The following is a 23105-nucleotide window of genomic DNA, read 5'->3' on the forward strand; positions in this document are numbered from 1 at the left end:
CTGTTCATGCCATGCCTCGCGCAGCTTATCCTGGGGTGTTTCGCGCAGCTGATCATGGAGTGCCTCGCGCAGATGATCATGGCGTGCCTCGCGCAGCTGATCATGGCGTGCCTCGTGCAGCTCATCGGACAGTAACCTCTCCTCTGCTCCCACTAACGCACCAATAGCCCCATGTTTTTCCTTGCCGGGCCCAGTACAACCAAGAGGCCATGCACAAGGAACAATCTGTGCTGTAGCCAGCATCGTAACATAGCATAGCTTGAGTGGATTCCATTGCATTGCATTTTAAGACTAGGCCATACCTTTCAGTGTATTTGGAGAATACCTTTTCCTGCTGCCTAAAAGGTCACAATGTCATCTTCTCCTCTTAATCTCAGGCCAAATGATTACTGGACGAGTATCTGTTGTGTGGACTGAATGTTGCTTGAGTTATGGTATCTCCTCTTAATCTCAGGCCAAATGATTACTTGACGAGTCTCTGTTGTGTGGACTGAATGTTGCTTGAGTTATGGCATCTCCTCTTAATCTCAGGCCAAATGATTACTGGACGAGTCTCTGTTGTGTGGACTGAATGTTGCTTGAGTTATGGTATCTCCTCTTAATCTCAGGCCAAATGATTACTGGACGAGTATCTGTTGTGTGGACTGAATGTTGCTTGAGTTATGGTATCTCCTCTTAATCTCAGGCCAAATGATTACTTGACGAGTCTCTGTTGTGTGGACTGAATGTTGCTTGAGTTATGGCATCTCCTCTTAATCTCAGGCCAAATGATTACTGGACGAGTCTCTGTTGTGTGGACTGAATGTTGCTTGAGTTATGGTATCTCCTCTTAATCTCAGGCCAAATGATTACTGGACGAGTCTCTGTTGTGTGGACTGAATGTTGCTTGAGTTATGGTATCTCCTCTTAATCTCAGGCAAAATGATTAGTTGGCGAGTCTCTGTTGTGTGGACTGAATGTTGCTTGAGTTATGGCATCTCCTCTTAATCTCAGGCCAAATGATTACTGGACGAGTCTCTGTTGTGTGGACTGAATGTTGCTTGAGTTATGGCATCTCCTCTTAATCTCAGGCCAAATGATTACTGGACGAGTCTCTGTTGTGTGGACTGAATGTTGCTTGAGTTATGGTATCTCCTCTTAATCTCAGGCCAAATGATTACGGGACGAGTCTCTGTTGTGTGGACTGAATGTTGCTTGAGTTATGGTATCTTTTTTTAATCTCAGGCCAACTGATTACTGGGTGAGTCTCTGTTGTGTGGACTGAATGTTGCTTGAGTTATGGTATCTTGTCTTAATCTCAGGCCAAATGATTACTGGGCGAGTCTCTGTTGTGTGGACTGAATGTTCCTTGAGTTATGGTATCCCTTCTTAATCTCAGGCCACATGATTACTTGGCGAGTCTTTGTTGTGTCGACTGAATGTTGCTTGAGTTATGGTATTTCCTCTTAATCTTAGTCCAAATGATTACTTGACAAGTCTCTGTTGTGTGGACTTAATGTTGCTTGAGTTATGGTATCTCCTCTTAATCTCAGGCCAAATGATTACTTGACGAGTCTCTGTTGTGTGGACTGAATGTTGCTTGAGTTATGGTATCTCCTTTTAATCTCATGCCAAATGATTACTGGACGAGTCTCTGTTGTGTGGACTGAATGTTGCTTGAGTTATGGTATCTCGTTTTAATCTCAGGCCAACTGATTACTGGGCAAGTCTCTGTTGTGTGGACTGCATGTTGCTTGAGTTATGGTATTTCGTCTTAATCTCAGGCCAAATGATTACTTGACAAATCTGTTCTGTGGACTGAATGTTGCTTGAGCTATGGTATCTCCTCTTAATCTCAGGCCAAATGATTACTGGCCGAGTCTCTGTTGTGTGGACTGAATGTTGCTTGAGTTATGGTATCCCTTCTTAATCTCAGGCCAAATGATTACTCGGTGAGTCTCTGTTGTGTGGACTGAATGTTGCTTGAGTTATGGTATCTCCTCTTAATCTCAGTCCAAATGATTACTTGACAAGTCTCTGTTGTGTGGACTGAATGTTGCTTGAGTTATGGTATCCCCTCTCAATCTCAGGGCAAGTTGTGTGGACAGAATGTTGCTTGAGTTATGGTATCTCCTCTTAATCTCAGACCAAATGATTACTGAAGAGTATCTGTTGTGTGGACTGAATGTTGCTTGAGTGTGGCATCTCCTCTTAATCTCAGGCCAAATGATTAGTTGGTGAGTCTCTGTTCTGTGGACTGAATGTTGCTTGAGGTATGGTATCTCCTCTTAATCTCAGTCCAAATGATTACTTGACAAGTCTCTGTTGTGTGGATTGAATGTTGCTTGAGTTATGGTATCTCCTCTCAATCTCAGGCCAAGTTGTGTGGACTGAATGTTGCTTGAGTTATGGTATCTCCTCTTAATCTCAGGCCAAATGATTACTGAAGAGTCTCTGTTGTGTGGACTGAATGTTGCTTGAGTTATGGTATCTCCTCTTAATCTCAGGCCAAATGATTACTGGGCGAGTCCCTGTTGTGTGGACTGAATGTTGCTTGAGTTATGGGATCTCGTCTTAATCTCAGGCCAAATGATTACGGGGCGAGTCTCTGTTGTGTGGACTGAATGTTGCTTGTGTATGGCATCTCCTCTTAATCTCAGGCCAAATGATTAGTTGGCGAGTCTCTGTTGTGTGGACTGAATGTTGCTTGAGTTATGGTCTCATCTTAATCTCAGGCCAAATGATTACTGGGTGAGTCTCTGTTGTGTGGACTGATTGTTGCTTGAGTTATGGTAGTTCGGAACCAAGCGGACAGACAAAGGAGATGTCAGGCCAGCTGTGTCTGGTATTTCGCCTTCGATTCCTGTGCCACTCGATTTGACGAGCGATATATACACTTCTGCCACTACGGCCTGACATCTCCTTTGTCTGTCAATTAATTGACTTCATTGATCTACTAGAGCCGTTTACCCATACAGCCTTCCATTAGGAGGCTGTTCAGAATTAAATATCAAACTACTTTCGCTTTGTTGTAATGGTGTAAAGCGCACAACCAACCCCTCTCTCTTTTTCTAAGCATTCTATTTCAATTCCAACCAAGGTGGATTGGTTGTCGGGAGTTGAAGTGCTGCTCCTTCAATTACTTCTTGATTACAATATACTAGTGATAACTAGCGCACAGATACTCAGTTTCGAATCCACACTTGTTCATAGTTATTGGACAGGTTGGCAGTGCAGTAAGCATCGCCCCAGGTAGCCAGTGATCCTATTTATTGACTATAAAGCAGCTTTCACAAAATGGCGGACCCGGCAGCTAAACAGGCTTCACATGGAATTACTGAACAAACTTTCCCAAGAGACTATGAATATAAAGGTTTGCATCTACAGTGAGGAATTGTACTTTTCTTGCACATTTGTATGTGTATTCATTGATGTTTGGGGTGGTACTGCAACCGGAAATGGGGTACACTCGAAGCAATACAAGTGTAAGGGGCCTTCAGGCTCGAGAGAGGGCATCTGGAAAGATTCCCATATGACTGGGTCAGTCATCAGTCCCCTTGCACATACATCGACATGCTAATGTCAGTTATCTGATTAATACACACTGGCTGGCGAAGAGTTAAATGGTGGTGAGTTCTATCATGGTGTTTAGAGCTGTTGCCCTTTCAGCATAGTGCTCATTGCATTAGTCATCCAGGGACGCTGCAGGGTTACCTCTGGTCAATTATACACTATGTGTTCATATCCCAGAACACATACCATGTCTGGGTTACATGTATGTACAGCATTCCACTCCATGGCACTGAATCATGTTGATTGAATCATCCAATACATCTAAGAACTGTAACATGGATGTAGGTCTAATGGTGTTGGTTTCCTTTGCAGCCGCCTTCCCCATTGACGACGATGATGACAAAATTGTTGGAGGCTACACTTGTGGCAAGAACGCTCTGCCCTACCAAGTGTCCCTGAATGCCGGCTACCATTTCTGCGGCGGGTCCCTCATAAACAGCCAATGGGTGGTGTCTGCTGCTCACTGCTACAAATCGTAAGTGCAGTATAGCTGTGTGTCAATGTCCAATCCTCCCACACACACATTGGCCAATGACTCAGGTGTCGTCACTGTGACCTGCCACACCTGTAACATGCAGACACTCTAGAGCCTGACCTAGCTCCAGTTGGTGTTGCAGCCATTGAGTACCAGCCTGCTGCACTGACCCCAGAACATAAGTTCACCTTAGCTTATTCAGATTGCAAAGAGTGCAACTGCAGCACTACAATCACAGAGACCTTAAAAAGAGCAAACAGATGCATAGATGGGAAAGAACAGACCGAAAGCCCTTAGAAAAGTCAGACCTATGTTTCCCTCAGTAGCAGAAGAGATGTAAATATACAACATGGCGCCATGGTCCTCAGACCCTCAAGCTCAACATAGACCAGGCCCTGTTTCACATTCATTTGGATGCCCCATGTTTAATGTTGCCCAGAGCGCACCCACACCCCTGATTACTACTGAAGACATATGCTAAGATCATTTCCTAACTCTAGCACTCATGCCTGTTGTCTCCATTTTGGAAGTCTGCAGTCACAGGCCACTGCACGCAATGCATCAATGGACAGACCTGCACTAGACCTCTCGCAGCCTGTTATCCCTGGAGCAGGAACTCTAGATGCCAATGTCTGAGGACACGCAAACAGTGACCAGCGGTCAAGCCATTTCCTGGATCGCTCCATGGCTTTAGGCCTTCATCCTGCTGTGCCTAATAAGAGACTCCACCCTACCCTTATGGCCTTCATCCTGCTGTGCCTTATAAGAGACTCCACCCTACCCTTATGGCCTTCATCCTGCTGTGCCTTATAAGAGACTCCACCCTACCCTCATGGCCTTCCTCCTGCTGTGCCTTATAAGAGACTCCACCCTACCCTCATGGCCTTCATCCTGCTGTGCCTTATAAGGGACTCCACCCTACCCTTATGGCCTTCATCCTGCTGTGCCTTATAAGGGACTCCACCCTACCCTTATGGCCTTCCTCCTGCTGTGCCTTATAAGAGACTCCACCCTACCCTCATGGCCTTCATCCTGCTGTGCCTTATAAGAGACTCCACCCTACCCTCATGGCCTTCCTCCTGCTGTGCCTAATAAGAGACTGCGCCCTACCCTCATGGCCTTCATCCTGCTGTGCCTAATAAGAGACTGTGCCCTACCCTCATGGCCTTCATCCTGCTGTGCCTAATAAGAGACTGCACCCTACCCTTATGGCCTTCCTCCTGCTGTGCCTTATAAGAGACTCCACCCTACCCTCATGGCCTTCATCCTGCTGTGCCTAATAAGAGACTGCCCCCTACCCTCATGGCCTTCATCCTGCTGTGCCTAATAAGAGACTGCACCCTACCCTCATGGCCTTCATCCTGCTGTGCCTAATAAGAGACTGCACCCTACCCTCCTGGCCTTCATCCTGCTGTGCCTCATAAGAGACTGCACCCTACCCTCATGGCCTTCAACCCTGCAGTTACACATCTATTCCTTTCCAATACCATCTCACTGCACCTACACTCTAAAGAGAACCCTGAGCTGGATGTCTTTAACCTTCAGGTTTCTTAAATTTCATGTAGTCGTTCTCTCAAGAACATCGGGACGCTGGCGCCTCCTAACTGTGATCCTGGTGTGGTAAGAAGGCGGCAGCGCCACAATGTCGTGGAAAAGCGAGACGCAAATGGCACAGGGAATTGCCCAGACTCCACGAGCGGCAGCAGAGCAAAGAGTGCCCGGATGGTAGTGGCAGAAGAACGGTGCAACGCACTGAGCCGGGGCACCAGATAGTAAGAAGGCTGGAAGGAGCAGGAACCACAGGGCAGAAGGTGAAGGACCAGCGGAACAAGAGAGAAGAACAAGTGTCTGGAGCAACAGGACGAAGACATAACTCCTAGAACAGGAGCCGGAGGGAAGAGGAAGTAAAGGGAGTGCAGCACAAGAAGGGAAGTTGAGACGTGAGGATCGCTGTCTAAGTCAAGCTTAAATAGCCCAAGATGACAGCGCAGTCATAACCGCCTGTCTCCTAGCAATGCTAGGACGCTCCCTGATGCTCATGCATGGACCCATGACCATGGCTCAATGGGCCTGGGCTCGGATCGCAAGATGGCGGCGCGCAACTGCATGGGCCGTCGAGGAATCGGGGAGCCCGTCTGTCCTCCAGTGCATCCAGCACTGTGACACCATCTGCACCATTGGGTCTAGAGCCTTCAGGCTCCCTGCACAGGTAAGGTCAGTCCCTGGACACTGGGACCTCTGGGGTGTGGGCGTGGGCATGGTTGCCGAACACTTACTTTGACCTGTTACTGATTTTATTTCACTGTCACCTCTTGTCTGGCGAGCTAGACCTCTCCTCTGCCCCTTGGCTAGTATGCTGGTATTCACACTCATCCTACTCGTTCTCCACAAACATTCCTGTAAAAAAAGCTCAAAGGACGTTCTGGATCCTGGATCTCTTCATTGCATTCGAAGAAGGGTTGCACCTCTTGAGAGCAACTATTGCCCCATGTTAGGGAGTGTCAAACCCTCGGGCATGAGCAGTGACGCATTAGGTCACCTTGCCTTGAACTGTGCACTTGCCCTCATACAACCATAAATATAGAGCTCTAAAAACGATACCCTTTAGATGTTGCTTCCAGTTACCAAGGGGAAGGGAGCAATTGGCCCATATCTTGCATATGCTGCAATCTACAGTGCGCCTGGAAGGCTATACACGCCGCACCACAGAACTTATTCTATCCATCTGCAGCAAGTAGCGGCAAGATCTACTGCTGGATATTGCAGCATGTTGAATGCCCACAATGCCCTGGACACACATTCAGCCAGAAATGATAGACATTCGACTTCAAATAAACCTTGGGCTCAACCCTGGCAATACCACTCCAGACTCATCATTTTCAGGAGCCAAGCGCGCCATCACGCCGAGCGCATTCCACATAACTCCTCCTACTGATGAGCAAATCTTGGCAGCGTCTGCCCTACAGATTCAGCTCAGAGTCATATGAACCTTGCCTAACCCTGGACACTAAGGTATGTGCTGGCAACCTTGCAACTCAAAGTAGTGAGGTCACCTGTGGGTCAGTGAACACAGTACTTTCCACACTTCATGAATGCATGCAGCAGTTACCCCTCGGTTCCGCTATATTCCACCCTCTTTGACTCCTTCTGCAATTCCTAGCACCAGAATTCCAGTCCCACAATTCATAGATAATGTCACACTTTGACAGGAAGGAAACCTGTGCCCCACTCCACAGGAGTACCCGCTTTGCTCGTGTTGACTTAAGTATGTGGCACTGGGTCACATGAAGAAGTCCTGACTTTACTGAATCTGCTGCCAGCCTTTGGAAAGCCAACTCTGCACACAAAGTAGGCATTAAAGGGGCCCTTCTTGCTCATTCCTGATTGGACCTTTTGGGGTGCTAGTAAGACTCTTATTCCCGCCTCTGCAAGCTCAGACGTGACAGAGAGAACATATCTCTGCTCTGCATCCTTCTCATTGTGGATGTGCCCCACATTCTGGCCAGACTCATCCTGAAGACACCCCTTCTGGGGCCCCTCTCCTGTGTCCTCCTTTCTGACATGTAGCGACTAAACCACCTGAATTGATGCAATATCAAGCAGTGCTTGCTTATCAGTCAAAGCCATGAAAAACATACACAATTCATAAAACATATGCAAAAGTTTAGACATGAAATCATATGACCACTCACCTTGCAAATAACACAATGTTAATGCTTATAACACTGTCGTATTTTAGGCGTATTCAGGTGAGGCTCGGCGAGCACAATATCAACTCCAATGAAGGCACTGAACAATTCATTGACTCTGTCAAGGTCATCAGACACGGCAGCTACAACTCCCGCAACCTGGATAACGACATCATGCTCATCAAGCTGTCCCGCGCAGCGACGCTCAACAGCTACGTGAAGGCCGTCGCCCTGCCAACTGGCTGTGCTGCCACCGGAACACAGTGTCTGATATCCGGTTGGGGAAACACCTCCGGCAGTGGCTGTAAGTGACCAGGGTCTGGGGCAATGGGGATTCTGGAGCAATGGCATAGTGGTGGGATGTTGACACAGTGGAAGTAGCTGTAAGTGATCAAGGTCTGGGGCAATGGGGGTTCTGGAGCAATGGCGTAGTGGTGGGATGTTGACACAGTGGAGTAGCTATAAGTGACCAGGGACTGGGGCTTGGGGGTTCTGGAGCAATGGCCTAGTGGTGGGATGTTGACACAGTGGAAGTGAATGTAAGTGACCAGGGACTGGGGCAATGGGGATTCTGGAGCAATGGCATAGTGGTGAGATGTTGACACAGTGGAGTAGCTGTAAGTGACCAGGGACTGGGGCAATGGGTATTCTGGAGCAATGGCATAGTGGTGGGATGTTGACACAGTGGAACTGGCTGTAAGTGACCAGGGACGGGGGCAATGGGGGTTCTGGAGCAATGGCATAGTGGTCGGATGTTGACACAGTGGAGTGGCTGTAAGTGACCAGGGTCTGGGGCAATGGGGTTATGGAGCCATGGCATAGTGGTGGGATGTTGACACAGTGGAGTGGCTGTAAGTGACATGGGACTGGGGGAATGGGCGTTCTGGAGCAATGGCCTAGTGGTGGGATGTTGACACAGTGGAGTAGCTGTAAGTGACCAGGGACTCGGGCAATGGGGATACTGGAGCAATGCCATAGTGGTGGGATGTTGACACAGTGGAGTAGCTGTAAGTGACCAGGGATTGGGCAATGGTGGTTCTGGAGCAATGGCCTAGTGGTGGGATGTTGACACAGTGGAGTAGCTGTAAGTGATCAAGGTCTGGGGCAATGGGGGTTCTGGAGCAATGGCCTAGTGGTGGGATGTTGACACAGTGGAGTAGCTGTAAGTGACCAGGGTCTGGGACAATGGGGGTTCTGGAGCAATGGCCTAGTGGTGGGATGTTGACACAGTGGAAGTGACTGTAAGTGAGCAGGGTCTGGGGCAATGTCGGTTCTGGAGCAATGGCATAGTGGTGAGATGTTGACACAGTGGAGTAGCTGTAAATGACCAGGGACTGGGGTAATGGGGATACTGGAGCAATGCCATAGTGGTGGGATGTTGACACAGTGGAGTAGCTGTAAGTGACCAAGGACTGGGGCAATGGGTATTCTGGAGCAATGGCACAGTGGTGGGATGTTGACACAGTGGAGTAGCTGTAAGTGACCAGGGATTGGGCAATGGGGGTTCTGGAGCAATGGCCTAATGGTGGGATGTTGACACAGTGGAGCAGCTGTAAGTGACCTGGGATTGGGCAATGGGGGTTCTGGAGCAATGGCCTAATGGTGGGATGTTGACACAGTGGAGCAGCTGTAAGTGAGATGAACGTGCCTTTTGTGGTTGACGATGCCTGGTTCTGACACAAGGGTTTTGGGGGGATAGGCTCAGTAATCAGTACCCTGCCTTCCCATCCACCTCCCCTTGCGGGTTTGTGAAAAAACGAGACAAAGATGCCTCAACTGGGTAGAATGGGGCCATGAGGTTGCCCCATTTTCCCACCCCCACACACCATTGAGTCGTAAAGCCCCCCAGCAAAATCCAAGCAGGTTCATTTGTGCTTAATACCCAGAGGTTCCTCAGCGCACACCCGGGCATCGAACCTGCTTGTGCCGCGTCGTCCTGCTTTCAAGGCAAGCGCGTTGCCCCTGAGCAATCCTCCCACCTCAGAGTTGGCCTCAATTTTGGTGGACATCTTGCCTGCACTGCAGGCCTCTGTAATACTGGTACATTCGGTGCCAGCTTCTCTAGTTGGCAGAGTTGAGATATTATCAGCCCACCCCCAAAACCCCCCCATGGCAGATCCAGCCCCTCAGGACTCGGCTGCAAACTTCTGAATCGGGTGAAAGCCCCCTTCAGCATGTTCTGCTGCTGGTGGTAGTAGCCTGGCTCGGCGGTTGGTAAGTGTGTTACCGCCTTTTCCCTGATCCTCGCTCAATTTTGCAAACGTCAAAGGTAGAAATGATCCTCTTTACAAAGTGCAATGAACATTGATTCGTTTCTTTCGTTTAATTGCACACACATGATTATATGTAATATGATTTACAAATGTCAATATTTAGTACATTTGCAGAAAGAACTTTTCTTGGGAACTCAAAACAAAATCTTGTCCTGGAACCTGTACCTTTTATGTGCATAACTGGAATAGACTGAAGGCCATTGCTGATAACAGACAGAAATATCAAGATACTGGAAGCACAATGACTCCCGTAAAACATGTTGTAAAAAGGAACTTGAAAGCCTATGGAGAGAGTATTATGGGATAGTAAAACAGAGTTTTAGATAAACAGGAATATAATGTCCTATTAGGGAAGGATACTCCGTGTGGGATAGATTCACCTCGCCCACAGGACATTATATCTGTGCATGTGTGGGTGTCCAAACCACTGCACAACACACTCCCCAGCCTGACCAATAGGCAGCCAGCAGGTCTGGAATGCAGCCAGCTGCCTTCAATCACACATTCAGTCTTCTTCCAGCAGCTGCCTTCCATCACACCTACTCTCCCTCCAGCAGCTGCCTTCAATCACACATACACTCTCCCTCCAGCACGGGCCTTCAATCACACATACACTCTCCCTCCAGCAGCTGCCTTCCATTACACATTGACTCTCCCTACAGCAGCTGCCTTCAATCACACATTGAGTCTCCCTCAAGCAGGAGCCTTCAATGACGCATTGACTCTCCCTCCATCAGGAGCCTTCAATCACGCATTGACTCTCCCTCCATCAGGAGCCTTCAATCACACATAGACTCTCCCTCCAGCAGGGGCCTTCCATCACACATTGACTCTCCCTCCAGCAGCTGCCTTCCATCACACATTGACTCTCCCTCCAGCAGCTGCCTTCAATCACACATTGACTCTCCCTCCAGCAGGGGCCTTCAATCACACATTCCCTCTCCCTCCAGCAGCTGCCTTCAATCACACATTGACTCTCCCTCCAGCAGCTGCCTTCAATCACACATTGACTCTCTCTTCAACAGCTGCCTTCAATCACACATGCACTCCCCCTCCAGCAGGGGCCTTCCATCACACATTGACTCTCCCTCCAGCAGCTGCCTTCCATCACACATTGACTCTCCCTCCAGCAGCTGCCTTCCATCACACATTGACTCTCCCTACAGCAGCTGCCTTCAATCACACATTGAGTCTCCTTCAAGCATCTGCCTTCAATCACACATTGACTCTCCCTCCAGCAGGGGCCTTCCATCACACATTGACTCTCCCTCCAGCAGCTGCCTTCCATCACACATTGACTCTCCCTACAGCAGCTGCCTTCAATCACACATTGAGTCTCCTTCAAGCATCTGCCTTCAATCAGACATTGACTCTCCCTCCAGCAGGAGCCTTCAATGACGCATTGACTCTCCCTCCATCAGGAGCCTTCAATCACGCATTGACTCTCCCTCCATCAGGAGCCTTCAATCACGCATTGACTCTCCCTCCAGCAGGGGCCTTCAATCACACATTGACTCTCCCTCCAGCAGTTGCCTTCAATCACACATTGACTCTCCCTCCAGCAGCTGCCTTCAATCACACATGCACTCTCCGTCAAGCAGGGGCCTTCCATCACATGTCTACTCTCCTTGAAGCAGCTGCCTTCAATCACACATTGACTCTTCCCTCAAGCAGCTGCTTTCCATCACACATTGGCCCTCATTACAACACCGGCGCTAAACCATGGCGCTTTTAGCACCATGGTTGGTGCCGGTGTTGTAACGGGTCCGCCATGGTTCAATGGGGAATTACCACCCCATTCCAAGGTTGGCGGGGCGGTAATTCCCCATTGAACCATGGCCCTTCCCCATTCCCATTTTCGGGCCATAGGGCTCTATGGGAATGGGGAAGGCGCTAAGTACGGTACCGCAAATTGCAGTACCGTACTTAGCACCAAGGTCCCTTTGCGGGTCCCTACTTTAACGGCTGGTGTAGACCAGCCGTTAAGGTCGGGTCCCGCAAAGGGACCTCGTAGTAAGGCGCTAAGTGTTTAACGGCGCCGCAGCCTTTTACAGCGCTGTTAAACACTTAGAGCCAGGGTCGTAATGAGGCCCATTGACTCTCCCTCCAGCAGCTGCATTCAATCATACATTGACTCCCTCTAGCAGGGCCCTTCAATCACACATAGACTCTCCCTCCAGCAGGGGCCTTCAATCACACATTGACCCTCCCTGAAGCAGCTGCCTGCAATCACACATTGACTCCCTCTAGCAGGGCCCTTCAATCACACATAGACTCTCCCTCCAGCAGGGGCCTTCAATCACACATTGACCCTCCCTGAAGCAGCTGCCTTCAATCACACATTGACTCTCCCTCTAGCAGCTTCCTTCAATCACACATTGACTCTCCCTCCAGCAGGGCCCTTCAATCACACATAGACTCTCCCTCCAGCAGGGGCCTTCAATCACACATTGACCCTCCCTGAAGCAGCTGCCTTCAATCACACATTGACTCTCCCTCTAGCAGCTTCCTTCAATCACACATAGACTCTCCCTCCAGCAGGGGCCTTCAATCACACATTCACCCTCCCTGAAGCAGCTGCCTTCAATCACACATTGACTCTGCCTCTAGCAGCTTCCTTCAATCACACATTGACTCTCCCGCCAGCAGGGGCCTTCAATCACAAATTGACTCTCCTTCAAGCAGGCGCCTTTCTCCATAAGGGGTTGTTTCCTCCAGTTGCCTTCTTATTCAGTGACGTCACTTGTACACGTGCAGGGTCTGGGGAGCTGTGTATAAGCCGGCAGGTGTATTGTGTCTCCATTGTGTCTGCTTGGCAAGAGCAATAATGAAACGTGTTTTCTCCCCGTTGCCTTCTTGCATAGCTAACTACCCCAGCCAGCTGCAGTGCCTGAACGCCCCCATCCTGTCATCGAGCCAGTGCACCAACGCCTACCCGGGGCAGATCACCAGCAACATGTTCTGCGCTGGATTCATCGAAGGAGGAAAGGACTCTTGCCAGGTACCAAATCCATCCAAATTATTCGCCTCTGCCTTTGGAACGTTACTAATTGGTCTGCAGTTGCCATGAGCCATGGGGGTTGGGGTATATTGATTGCTAGTGATAGCTCTCTAGAAAATAAGAGCCTCTAGAACAGGGTAGTCCACCTCCAGGCCCCCAGGCACGGAATCCTGACGGATTTTCAGGACATCCATCATTAATATTAATGAAAACAAATGTACATGCATTCAGAATCATTGTATGCAAATGTATTCCATGCATATTAATTAGGGGTATACTGAAAACCCGACATGTTTCTGGCCCTCGAGGGCCAGAGTTGGACAATCCAGATCTAGAGAGATATAAAATGTCTGAACATATGCTGGTGATGCCCTTGAACAACATTTACCAGAATTCATGTGCCACGATCTAAGGCCTCATTCCCTTTCACCCTCATACTCTCTGCACCTCTAATACACTCCTTCAATCCTCATACCCCCACTCCTCATACTCTCTGCACCTCCAATCCACTCCTTCAATCCTCCCACCCCCACTCCTCATACTCTCTGCACCTCTAATCCACTCCTTCAATCCTCGTATCCCCACTCCTCATACTCTCTGCACCTATAATCCACCCCTTCAATCCTCTTACCCCCACTCCTCATACTCTCTGCGCCTCCAATCCACTCCTTCAATCCTCGTATCCCCACACCTCATACTCTCTGCACTTATAATCCACCCCTTCAATCCTCCCACCCCCACTCCAAATACTCTCTGCACCTCTTATGCACCCCTTCAATCCTCTTACCCCCACTCCAAATACTCTCTGCACCTCTAATCCACCCCTTCAATCCTCATACCCCCACTCCTCATATTCTCTGCACCTCTAATCCACCTCTTCAATCCTCACACCCCCACTTCTCATACTCTTTGCCCCACTAATACACCACTTCAATCCTCATACCCCCACTCCTCATACTCTCTGCACCTCTAATCCACCCCTTCAATCCTCACTCCCCACTCCTCATACTCTCTGCACCTCTAATCCACCCCGTCAATCCTCACTCCCCACTCCTCATACTCTCTGCACCTCTAATCCACCCCGTCAATCCTCACTCCCCACTCCTCATACTCTCTGCACCTCTAATCCACTCCTCCAATCCTCATACCCCCACTCCTCATACTCTCTGCACCTCTAATCCATCCCTTCAATCCTCATACCCCCACTCCTCATACTCTCTGCACCTATAATCCACCCCTTCAATCCTCATACCCCCACTCCTCATGCTCTATGCACCTCTAATCCACCCCTTCAATCCTCATACCCCCACTAAACCACCCCTTCAATCCTCACACCCCCACTCCTCATACTCTCTGCACCTCTAATCCACCGCTTCAATCCTCATACCCCCACTCCTCATACTCTCTGCATCTCTACTCCACCCCTTCAATCCTCATACCCCCACTCATTATACTCTCTTCACATCTAATCCACCCCTTCAATCCTCAAACCCCTCTCATCATACTGTCTGCACCTTTAATCCACCCCTTCAATCCTCATACCCCCACTCCTCATTCTCTCTGCACCTCTAATCCACCCCTTCAATCCTCACACCCCACTCCTCATACTCTCTGCACCTCTAATCCACCCCTTCAATCCTCACACCCCACTCCTCATACTCTCTGCACCTCTAATCCACCCCTTCAATCCTCATACCCCCACTCCTCATACTCTCTGCACCTATAATCCACCCCTTCAATCCTCATACCCCCACTCCTCATACTCTTTGTGCCTCTAATGCACCCCTTCAATCCTCACACCCCCACTTACTTGATTCCACTCCTTCCAGCTTTAAAGCTGCCACCTCACCACATGCCCACCCACGCTAGACATAGAAAAGGGACATAGTGTGCAGCCATTTTATGTTTGTCTTTATTGGAGAAATCGGGTCGACAGGTCTTGCACTGCTAATAGCGTGAACTAACTCCTTAATGGGCGGACATTGCTAGTAATGGCCCTCAGCCAATGTGAGACCCCCTCGCTGTGCTCACCCCTTTCTGGCTCAGTCTGGCAGGCTATTATCGGCCATGTCCAACCCCCAAGGCAAGCGTTGAAGTTATATTGTTCCAATGTATGTTTGCACCAGGGCAAAGGCTTGTGACTAGGGCAAACATTGCAGTGGTGCAAGAATGCATTGAAAGAATAGGTTTTTTTTCACTAGGATTATTTTAACTGGACCGCTAATGGGGCTTGCACTGGTGCAAAACATGTATAATACTACACTAATTCGCTCATGAATGATCTATGATTGCTATCTACAAGTCCTTCACTTCCACAGACTCGGTAAAGACCCTCACTTATCATTATTATTATTATTATTATTATTATTATTATTATTATTATTATTATTATCATCATTATTATTATCATTATCATTATTATTATTATCATTATCATTATCATTATCATTATCATTATTATTATTAGTATTATCATTATTATTATTATTATTATTATTATTATTATTATTATTAGTATTATCAGTCGTATTATTATTATTATTATTATTATTATTATTATTATTAGTATTATTATTAGTATTATTATTATCATTCGTATTATTATTATTATTATTATTATTATTATTATTATTATTAGTATTAGCATTAGTATTATTATTATTATCATCATTTTTATTATTATTATTATTATCATTATTATTAGTATTACTGTTGTATATAGGTTGTGTTATTGAAGTGTTTATATGCAGAAACTAGATGTATTGTGTCAGTACATCGGCTTGCGCTAGGCTGGTATCATTCGAGGTTGGAACCTCATCTATGTCATTAGCTGTGCATCAGAATGTTGTTCTTCAACTGTGAGCAGTTGAACCCTGGACACTGCCTGTGCTGGGGGTCTCTCACGTTTGCTTATTACTAAGATAATAAAGCCGACATAATACATCGATGGTGTGATCTGCAATCTTCTTTACAATGGCGACGAGGATGGGATGACATTCCCTAACGTAACGACACCTATCGCAACAGAGACCCCCAGCCTGCAGGACCATAAGTTTGGCCGTAGCACCAGAGGAACCAAGGGAAGGGAGAACGCCTGTTTAAGAGGCTGCAGTTCAGGGGCTGTCGAGTATTTGGCTTTGGTGTGTCTCTAAAGAGTGAAATGCGTCAGCTCACCAGCACAGGCGGGCGACGGCGCTGACCGTCCCGCAGAAGGAAGTCCTGAAGGAACCAGGAAGCAACCCTGCACTACGCGGACCAAACCGCCTCACAGGAGATCTTCCGAATCGCTATTCCGCAAAGGTACGTGTGCAGCGAAATCCGCCGGCGGCGGCAGAGGCGAGCTTTTGGTGCGAAGGTGCGTGCCCAGCGAAACTTGCCGGCAACGACAGAGGCGAGTTATTTGTCGACCCCAAAAAGGTACGTTTCGTTCATCACACGGAAGCGGCGTAACGCAACGTGAATGCAAGTCCCTCAGAGAGAAGGTTGCTGATTGGCCCAGTATCGATGCTCACTACGTCTCAGAGTCACGGGGTTTTCAACGCAGGGAACAAGGAAGTGCGATCTCCCAGTGCAACCCTTGAGTAACGTGGTTGCCACACTTTGGGAAAAGCAGAGTTTGTTTTTAAAATTTGCCCTGGGCCCTTGCGGGAAGGCAAATCAGGCTTGGATCACAGGTGAGAATCGACACATTATCTGTGTGCCTACAGTTCTCTGCCATTGACGGAAATTATGGCATTGTCTGGAGTTCCGGGTCCACAGGTATTCATGCCCTCACCAGGTCCCCCAAGAATTAAATGGGTGCCTTGGAAAAAGGGTTTTCTTCACTATGTTAAGGCTACATGCGGAAATGGCATGTCTGTTGAGCGCAAAGTAGCAATGTTGTTGCATTTTCTGGGCTATGAAGGGCAGAGGATATATGACACCTTGCCTGAAGTTTCGGAATTGGATGTGGAAGAAGGTGTAAATGACTTTGATCTTGCTCTGATTAAACTTGATAAACATTTTGAAACTAAGACTAGTACAGTATTGGAAAGATATCATTTTGGTACGAGATGCCAACATGAGGGAGAATCTGTTGAAGATTACGTAACTGCTTTAAGACATCTGTCTCTGCATTGTAAATTTGGGAGTGGCTTAGACGAACACATAAGGGATCAGTTTATGTTACATTGTGCAAATGATAAGATTCGTGAAGAAATCTGGTTAAAAGATGATCCAAATTTAGATGAAGTTATTAGCATTGCGAAGAAAATTGAACACACCCTACAATGTGTGGCAAAGTTGGCTGCCAAAGAAAATAAGTCAACAGTAGGAACTGAAGTGTTAAGAGTGAATGATAAAAGGGGAACTTGCCCAAAAGAAAAGAAGAAACAGAAAATCAGACCAAATAGGCGTTATGATGGTAACCAAATGAAGGGTGGGGGAGCTGAACAGACAAATAAATATGCCCAGAGGGATAGCTCACAGTCCAATGTAAAGAGGGAAGATAGGTTATGTTTCCGTTGTGGGAGTGCACGCCACCTATCAACATCTCCTATATGTCCAGGGAGGCGTGCCAAATGCAATATATGTAAAAGATGGGGTCATTTCGAAAATTGTTGTAAAAATTATCGAATAGGAACAGATGGTAAAGGAACACTCATTGTCGAAGAATATGATGGCCTTTCCTCAGAGGAAGCGGATATTTCTGAAAATGAGATTGTCACGGTCCATATGGTAAAATGTTTAGAAACTGACGAAAGTGAGCATCCTTCAGCATGGATAGAAGTTAATGGTCATTATGTGAAAATGCTTGCTGACTCTTGTTCTAAAATCACGTTGATGTCCAAGATGGTTTTTGAGAATGTGGTTGGAGGTGCCATTGAACAACTGTGCCCGTCTGATAAAACCCCAGGGGGATATAATGGTGATAAAATAGAGATATTAGGATGTTGTGAAGCTGAATTAAAATTCAAAGGGAGAGTAGCGCAAGGAAGGATATATGTCACAAAGAGAGGAGAAACATTGTTAGGTTGGAGGGAACAAAGAGCGTTAAAAATCAAGTTAGATCCCAATGGTGAGGAACAAGTTTGCAATGTAGGCTACCCTTCTGAGTCCAATGATAAAATTGCCAAATGCGAAATGATAATGAAATATCCCGAAGTATTTCAGGAAAAGGTAGGATGTCTTAGGGGTATGGTTCATAAGATTGTCATAAGGGAAGGAAGTAAACCCATTGCATCAAAACTTAGGCCGTTACCGTTGTCGATGCGGGAAGCAGTACGGAATGAATTAGTAAAGCTTGAGAGGGAAGGAATTATTGAGCCAGCCAAGGCTGTAGAGTGGATATCCCCGGTGGTGGTCGTAAAGAAGGGAAGTGGAGATTTGAGGGTGTGCATTGATTTGAGGGAACTTAATAGATGTGTTGTGGCAGACCGCCACCCATTACCCAATATGGGTGAGCTTTTAAGTAGGATTGGGGATGCGAAGTGCTTTGCAAAACTTGACATGGCGAGTGCTTATCATCAAATTGGTTTGGATAATGAATCTCGCAAGTTAACTGCTTTTATTACATATGAGGGCATATATCAATTCAAACGCATGCCATTTGGATTGGTATCGGCTTCCTCAGTATTCCAGAAGGTGATGGATAAGTTACTAAAGGAAGTAAATGGGGTATGGTGTTTTCAAGATGATGTCCTGATCTGTGGTAAAGATGAAGAAGAACTGAGATTTAGACTCGATATGGTTCTAAAAATATTCAAGTCGAGGGGAATAACTTTGAGGAGCAAGAAATGTGTTTTCATGACTCAGGTGGTCGAGTATTTAGGCCATGAAATATCTGAACAGGGTCTCAGGCCGAAAAAGAGTTTAGTAGAGTCGATTATGAGGACTCTGCCACCAAAGAACAAAAGTGAATTAAGGTCATTTTTAGGTACCCTCGAATTCTATCATCGTTTCGTAGAGAATTACACGGATTGCATAAGAAATTTGAGGTCATTGCTAAGGAAAGGCGTAGAATTTGTATGGCACAAGGAATGTGAGAAGGAATTTGAGGAGGTAAAGAAGAAAATAGATATGGCAAAACCCCTATCGATGTTTGACACCAGGAAGAAAACAATTTTATCGGTAGATGCCAGTGACACTGGCATAGGAGTAGTTATGTTACAACCAGGTTTCGAGGAAAAAGAGATGGTGGTGATGCATGCATCCCGCATGCTGAAGGGTGCAGAGTTAAATTACTCAGTGTTGGAAAAAGAAGCCCTGGCATGTCACTGGGGAATTGAGAAAATGAAGAATTTTGTATGGGGACAGGAATTTGTTCTAAGAACAGATCATAGACCGCTCAAATCAATTTTTGAAAATAAGGGACTGGATAAGGTATCAAGGAGAGTGGCTGGATGGGTGACAAGACTACAGTGCCATAAGTTCATAATTGAGGTGGTTGCGGGTAAAGAAAATGTCAAGGCCGATCATGCCTCAAGAGTGAAAGTTGAAAATGCTGGGACTGACAGTGATAAAAATCTTTATGGTGAAAATGAGATGGTGTTTGCTACATTGGAGGGCATAATACAGAAACATGAATGGATTCAAGCGTTGAGATCCAGTGAGATATGGAGACGGATTATGGCTTTTGTAGAAAGTGAATGGCCAGAGAAAAGATTATTATCGAGTGAAGAAAGGTCAATGTGGGAGGTGAGAAATGAATTATCATTGAAGGGAGAGTTATTATATAGGTGGGACAAATTGGTTGTTCCGGGATGTTTGAGAAGTAAACTAATAAGTCGGGCACACCAAGGTCACATAGGGATGTGTAAAACCAAAGAAGTAATTAAAGATGATTACTGGTGGCCAGGGATGGATCATGAAATTGAGAAAGTTGTAGGTGCTTGCGCTGATTGCATCAAGTCGGGGAAAAGTTTACGTGCTAAGTCGCAACCAATGGAAAAAACTAGGACCCCAGTGGGTGTGTGGCAGGATTTAGCTATGGATATTTTAGGTCCATTAGATATGGGAGCAGGTAAAGGAAGGTTCGCCATAGTACTTGTTGATACATTTTCTAGATGGACTGAATTTAGGATTGTGAGGGAAGTTACCTGTATGCGGATAATAGAATTTCTGGAAGATGTTTTTGAAAGAGAGGGTTTACCCAGTAGTGTACTTACAGATAATGGCCCACAATTTGTGGGAAAAATGTTTTTAGAGTACCTTAGTAAATGTGGTATCGAACACAAAAAGACACCCTTGTATTGCCCACAAGCGAATGGAATGGTCGAGAGGGTTAACAGATCCATTATGGATGCTATTCGGGGAGCGAATGTAAGTGGACTTGACAGGAAGGTAGCTGTGAGAGATAGATTGTATGCGTTAAGGATGGCTCCAAGGATTGAGACAGGAGTCAGCGCATTTGAATTGATGAGAGGACGGAAAGCTAATACCTGTGTATCTCCCGCCTGGTTGGGTAAGGCGAGAGAAACGAATACAGTGGTTAATGAGGTGAGGAAAAAGATGGATGCCGACAAGGAAAGGTGGGTGAAGAGGGTTAATAAGAAATATCCAAAGAGGAAGACTGTGGTTGTTGCTGGAGATTCTGTGCGGGTAAGAAGGGCTGTGGTTTCTAAGAAAGGGGAACCTTTATATTCAGAACCTGTTAGAGTGACAAAGATTTACAAGAATGCGGTATGTGTGGAAGGTGGACAAGTCTGGAGCTTATCCAGAATTGCGAAGGTAAAAAGATGAGTATGTGATCTTAAAGAGAAAATTTTTTTTTGGCTCACAACATAAATGTTGTATTTTCCCCAATAAGTTTGATCTGGAAATGTTAAGATTGAAAACATTAATGTGTAATAAAAGAAGTTTTTTTTTTAGGGGAGGGAGGTGTGTTGTATATAGGTTGTGTTATTGAAGTGTTTATATGCAGAAACTAGATGTATTGTGTCAGTACATCGGCTTGCGCTAGGCTGGTATCATTCGAGGTTGGAACCTCATCTATGTCATTAGCTGTGCATCAGAATGTTGTTCTTCAACTGTGAGCAGTTGAACCCTGGACACTGCCTGTGCTGGGGGTCTCTCACGTTTGCTTATTACTAAGATAATAAAGCCGACATAATACATCGATGGTGTGATCTGCAATCTTCTTTACAATTACCATTAGTATTATTATTATTATTATTATTATTATTATCATTATCATCATTATTATTATTATTATTATTATTATTATTATTATTATTATTATCATCATTATTATTATCATTATCATTATTATTATTATTATTATCATTATCATTATCATTATTATTATTAGTATTATCATTATTATTATTATTATTATTATTATTATTATTATTATTATTATTATTAGTATTATCAGTCGTATTATTATTATTATTATTATTATTATTATTATTATTTGTATTATTATTAGTATTATTATTATTATCATTCAATTATTATTATTATTATTATTATTATTATTATTAGTATTAGCATTAGTATTATTATTATTATCATCATTTTTATTATTATTATTATTATCATTATTATTAGTATTACCATTAGTATTATTATTATTATTATTATTATCATTTTTATTATTATCATTATCATTATTATTATTATCATTATTATTATTATTATTATTATTATCATTCATATTATTAGTATTATTATTAGTATTATTATTATTATTATTATCATTATTATTATTATTAGTATTATCATTAGTATTAGTATTATCATTCTTGTTATTATTAGTATTATTATTATTATTATTATTATTATTAGTATTATCATTATTATTATTATTATCATTATTATTATTATTATTATTATTATTATTATTATTATTATTATACTTTTTTAGCATGTACCTAACTTGAGGAAGCAGCGGAGCGCTGTACATGTCATGGGGGACGTACGCGGCGAGGGAAGCAGATTGTAAGGGACCAATAGAGGGGAGTGGGAGCTAACAGTGAGGTAGCGGGTGAGCAGCATGTGTGAGAACCTCTGACCACTCTCTCGCTTTCTGCCCTCCAGGGTGACTCCGGTGGCCCCGTGGTCTGCAATGGGCAACTCCAGGGCGTCGTCTCCTGGGGGAAAGGATGTGCTATGAGGAATTACCCCGGCGTCTACACCAAGGTCTGCAATTACACCACCTGGATCAAGAACACCATGGCTGCCAATTAGGAGTGTGTGTCTGTGTAATGACCTTCTGGGACTCATGCCTGCGAGTCTGGGATGCTGTGGGGGGGGGGGGTAAATAAACCACGGAATGAAATATGATGTCACAATCTTGTGAGTTGTTCTTATTCAGATGTGTCTAGGACATACACACTCGTGCAAGCCCAACTAACTGCCACAGGATTACTAATGCATGTTTACGGAAGGCGCCAGACTAACCACAGAGGGCCAGGTTTCACATCGCATGTTGCCCTGCTCTGCAGATTTGCACAGTAACTATGCACAAAAGACATAGCAAGCTGCACTCACACAGTTAACCTTTTTTGAGTGCATGAAGTGTGCAGCAAATGTGTTGGAGAAGAGTTCCAACAATCATGTGCCGAGAATCTGTTTCAGTGGCATGCCCAACCAGACTGACCCCCAGGGGCGTTGCTAGGGGGGGCTAAGGGGGCTATAGCCCCTGATCTTTTGGTTGTAGCCCCGGATAGAATCTCAGGAGCTACAGCCAAAAGACTAGCTAGCCCCCAGTCCCAACAGTTCCGACATCAGCTTAGCCCCGGGTCTTTTCCAGACCTAGCAACTCCCCTGCTGACCCCTCTCCTATTCACTCACCTGACCCTAATAAACCCCCAGCCCCCACTTGATTACCCGCAGGCAACCACCAAGGCCAGCTTGTTATATCCCCGGAGCATTCACTTTGTCAATTACATGTTGTTGTCTGACCCCTCTACTGTGTGTAGGTCATTACCCTGAATTGAAATGACCAAGCAAACAGTCCATGATCTCCCTCTCCGGGCTGTCGCTGCTGATATCACGTTATATTCTGGTGAGGTGTTAAAGGGGGCTGCAATGCCCCTTCCCATCCTGGAGCCAACTGCTGCTGGTTCTAGCCTGAGTACAAGTGGTTATATAGCAGATGACCTCTTTCCCCCTACCCTTGTGATAAGGGATTC

General features: G+C 45.8%; 1 protein-coding gene across 1 annotated transcript; it reads left to right on the forward strand.

Annotated features, from left to right (window-relative positions):
• Positions 1–3827: 3827 nt before the first annotated feature.
• LOC138580109 (trypsin-3-like) lies at positions 3828–22216 on the forward strand. Its single transcript, XM_069650387.1, has 4 exons — positions 3828–4027; positions 7767–8020; positions 12854–12990; positions 22009–22216. Exons 1-4 carry the CDS (start codon positions 3828–3830, stop codon positions 22156–22158), a joined length of 741 nt encoding a protein of 246 aa, XP_069506488.1. The 3' UTR covers positions 22159–22216.
• Positions 22217–23105: the final 889 nt, after the last annotated feature.

This window comes from Ambystoma mexicanum, chromosome 3p (assembly GCF_040938575.1).
Source record: "Ambystoma mexicanum isolate Mex_15411 chromosome 3p, UKY_AmexF1_1, whole genome shotgun sequence".
Classification (NCBI taxonomy): domain Eukaryota; kingdom Metazoa; phylum Chordata; class Amphibia; order Caudata; family Ambystomatidae; genus Ambystoma; species Ambystoma mexicanum.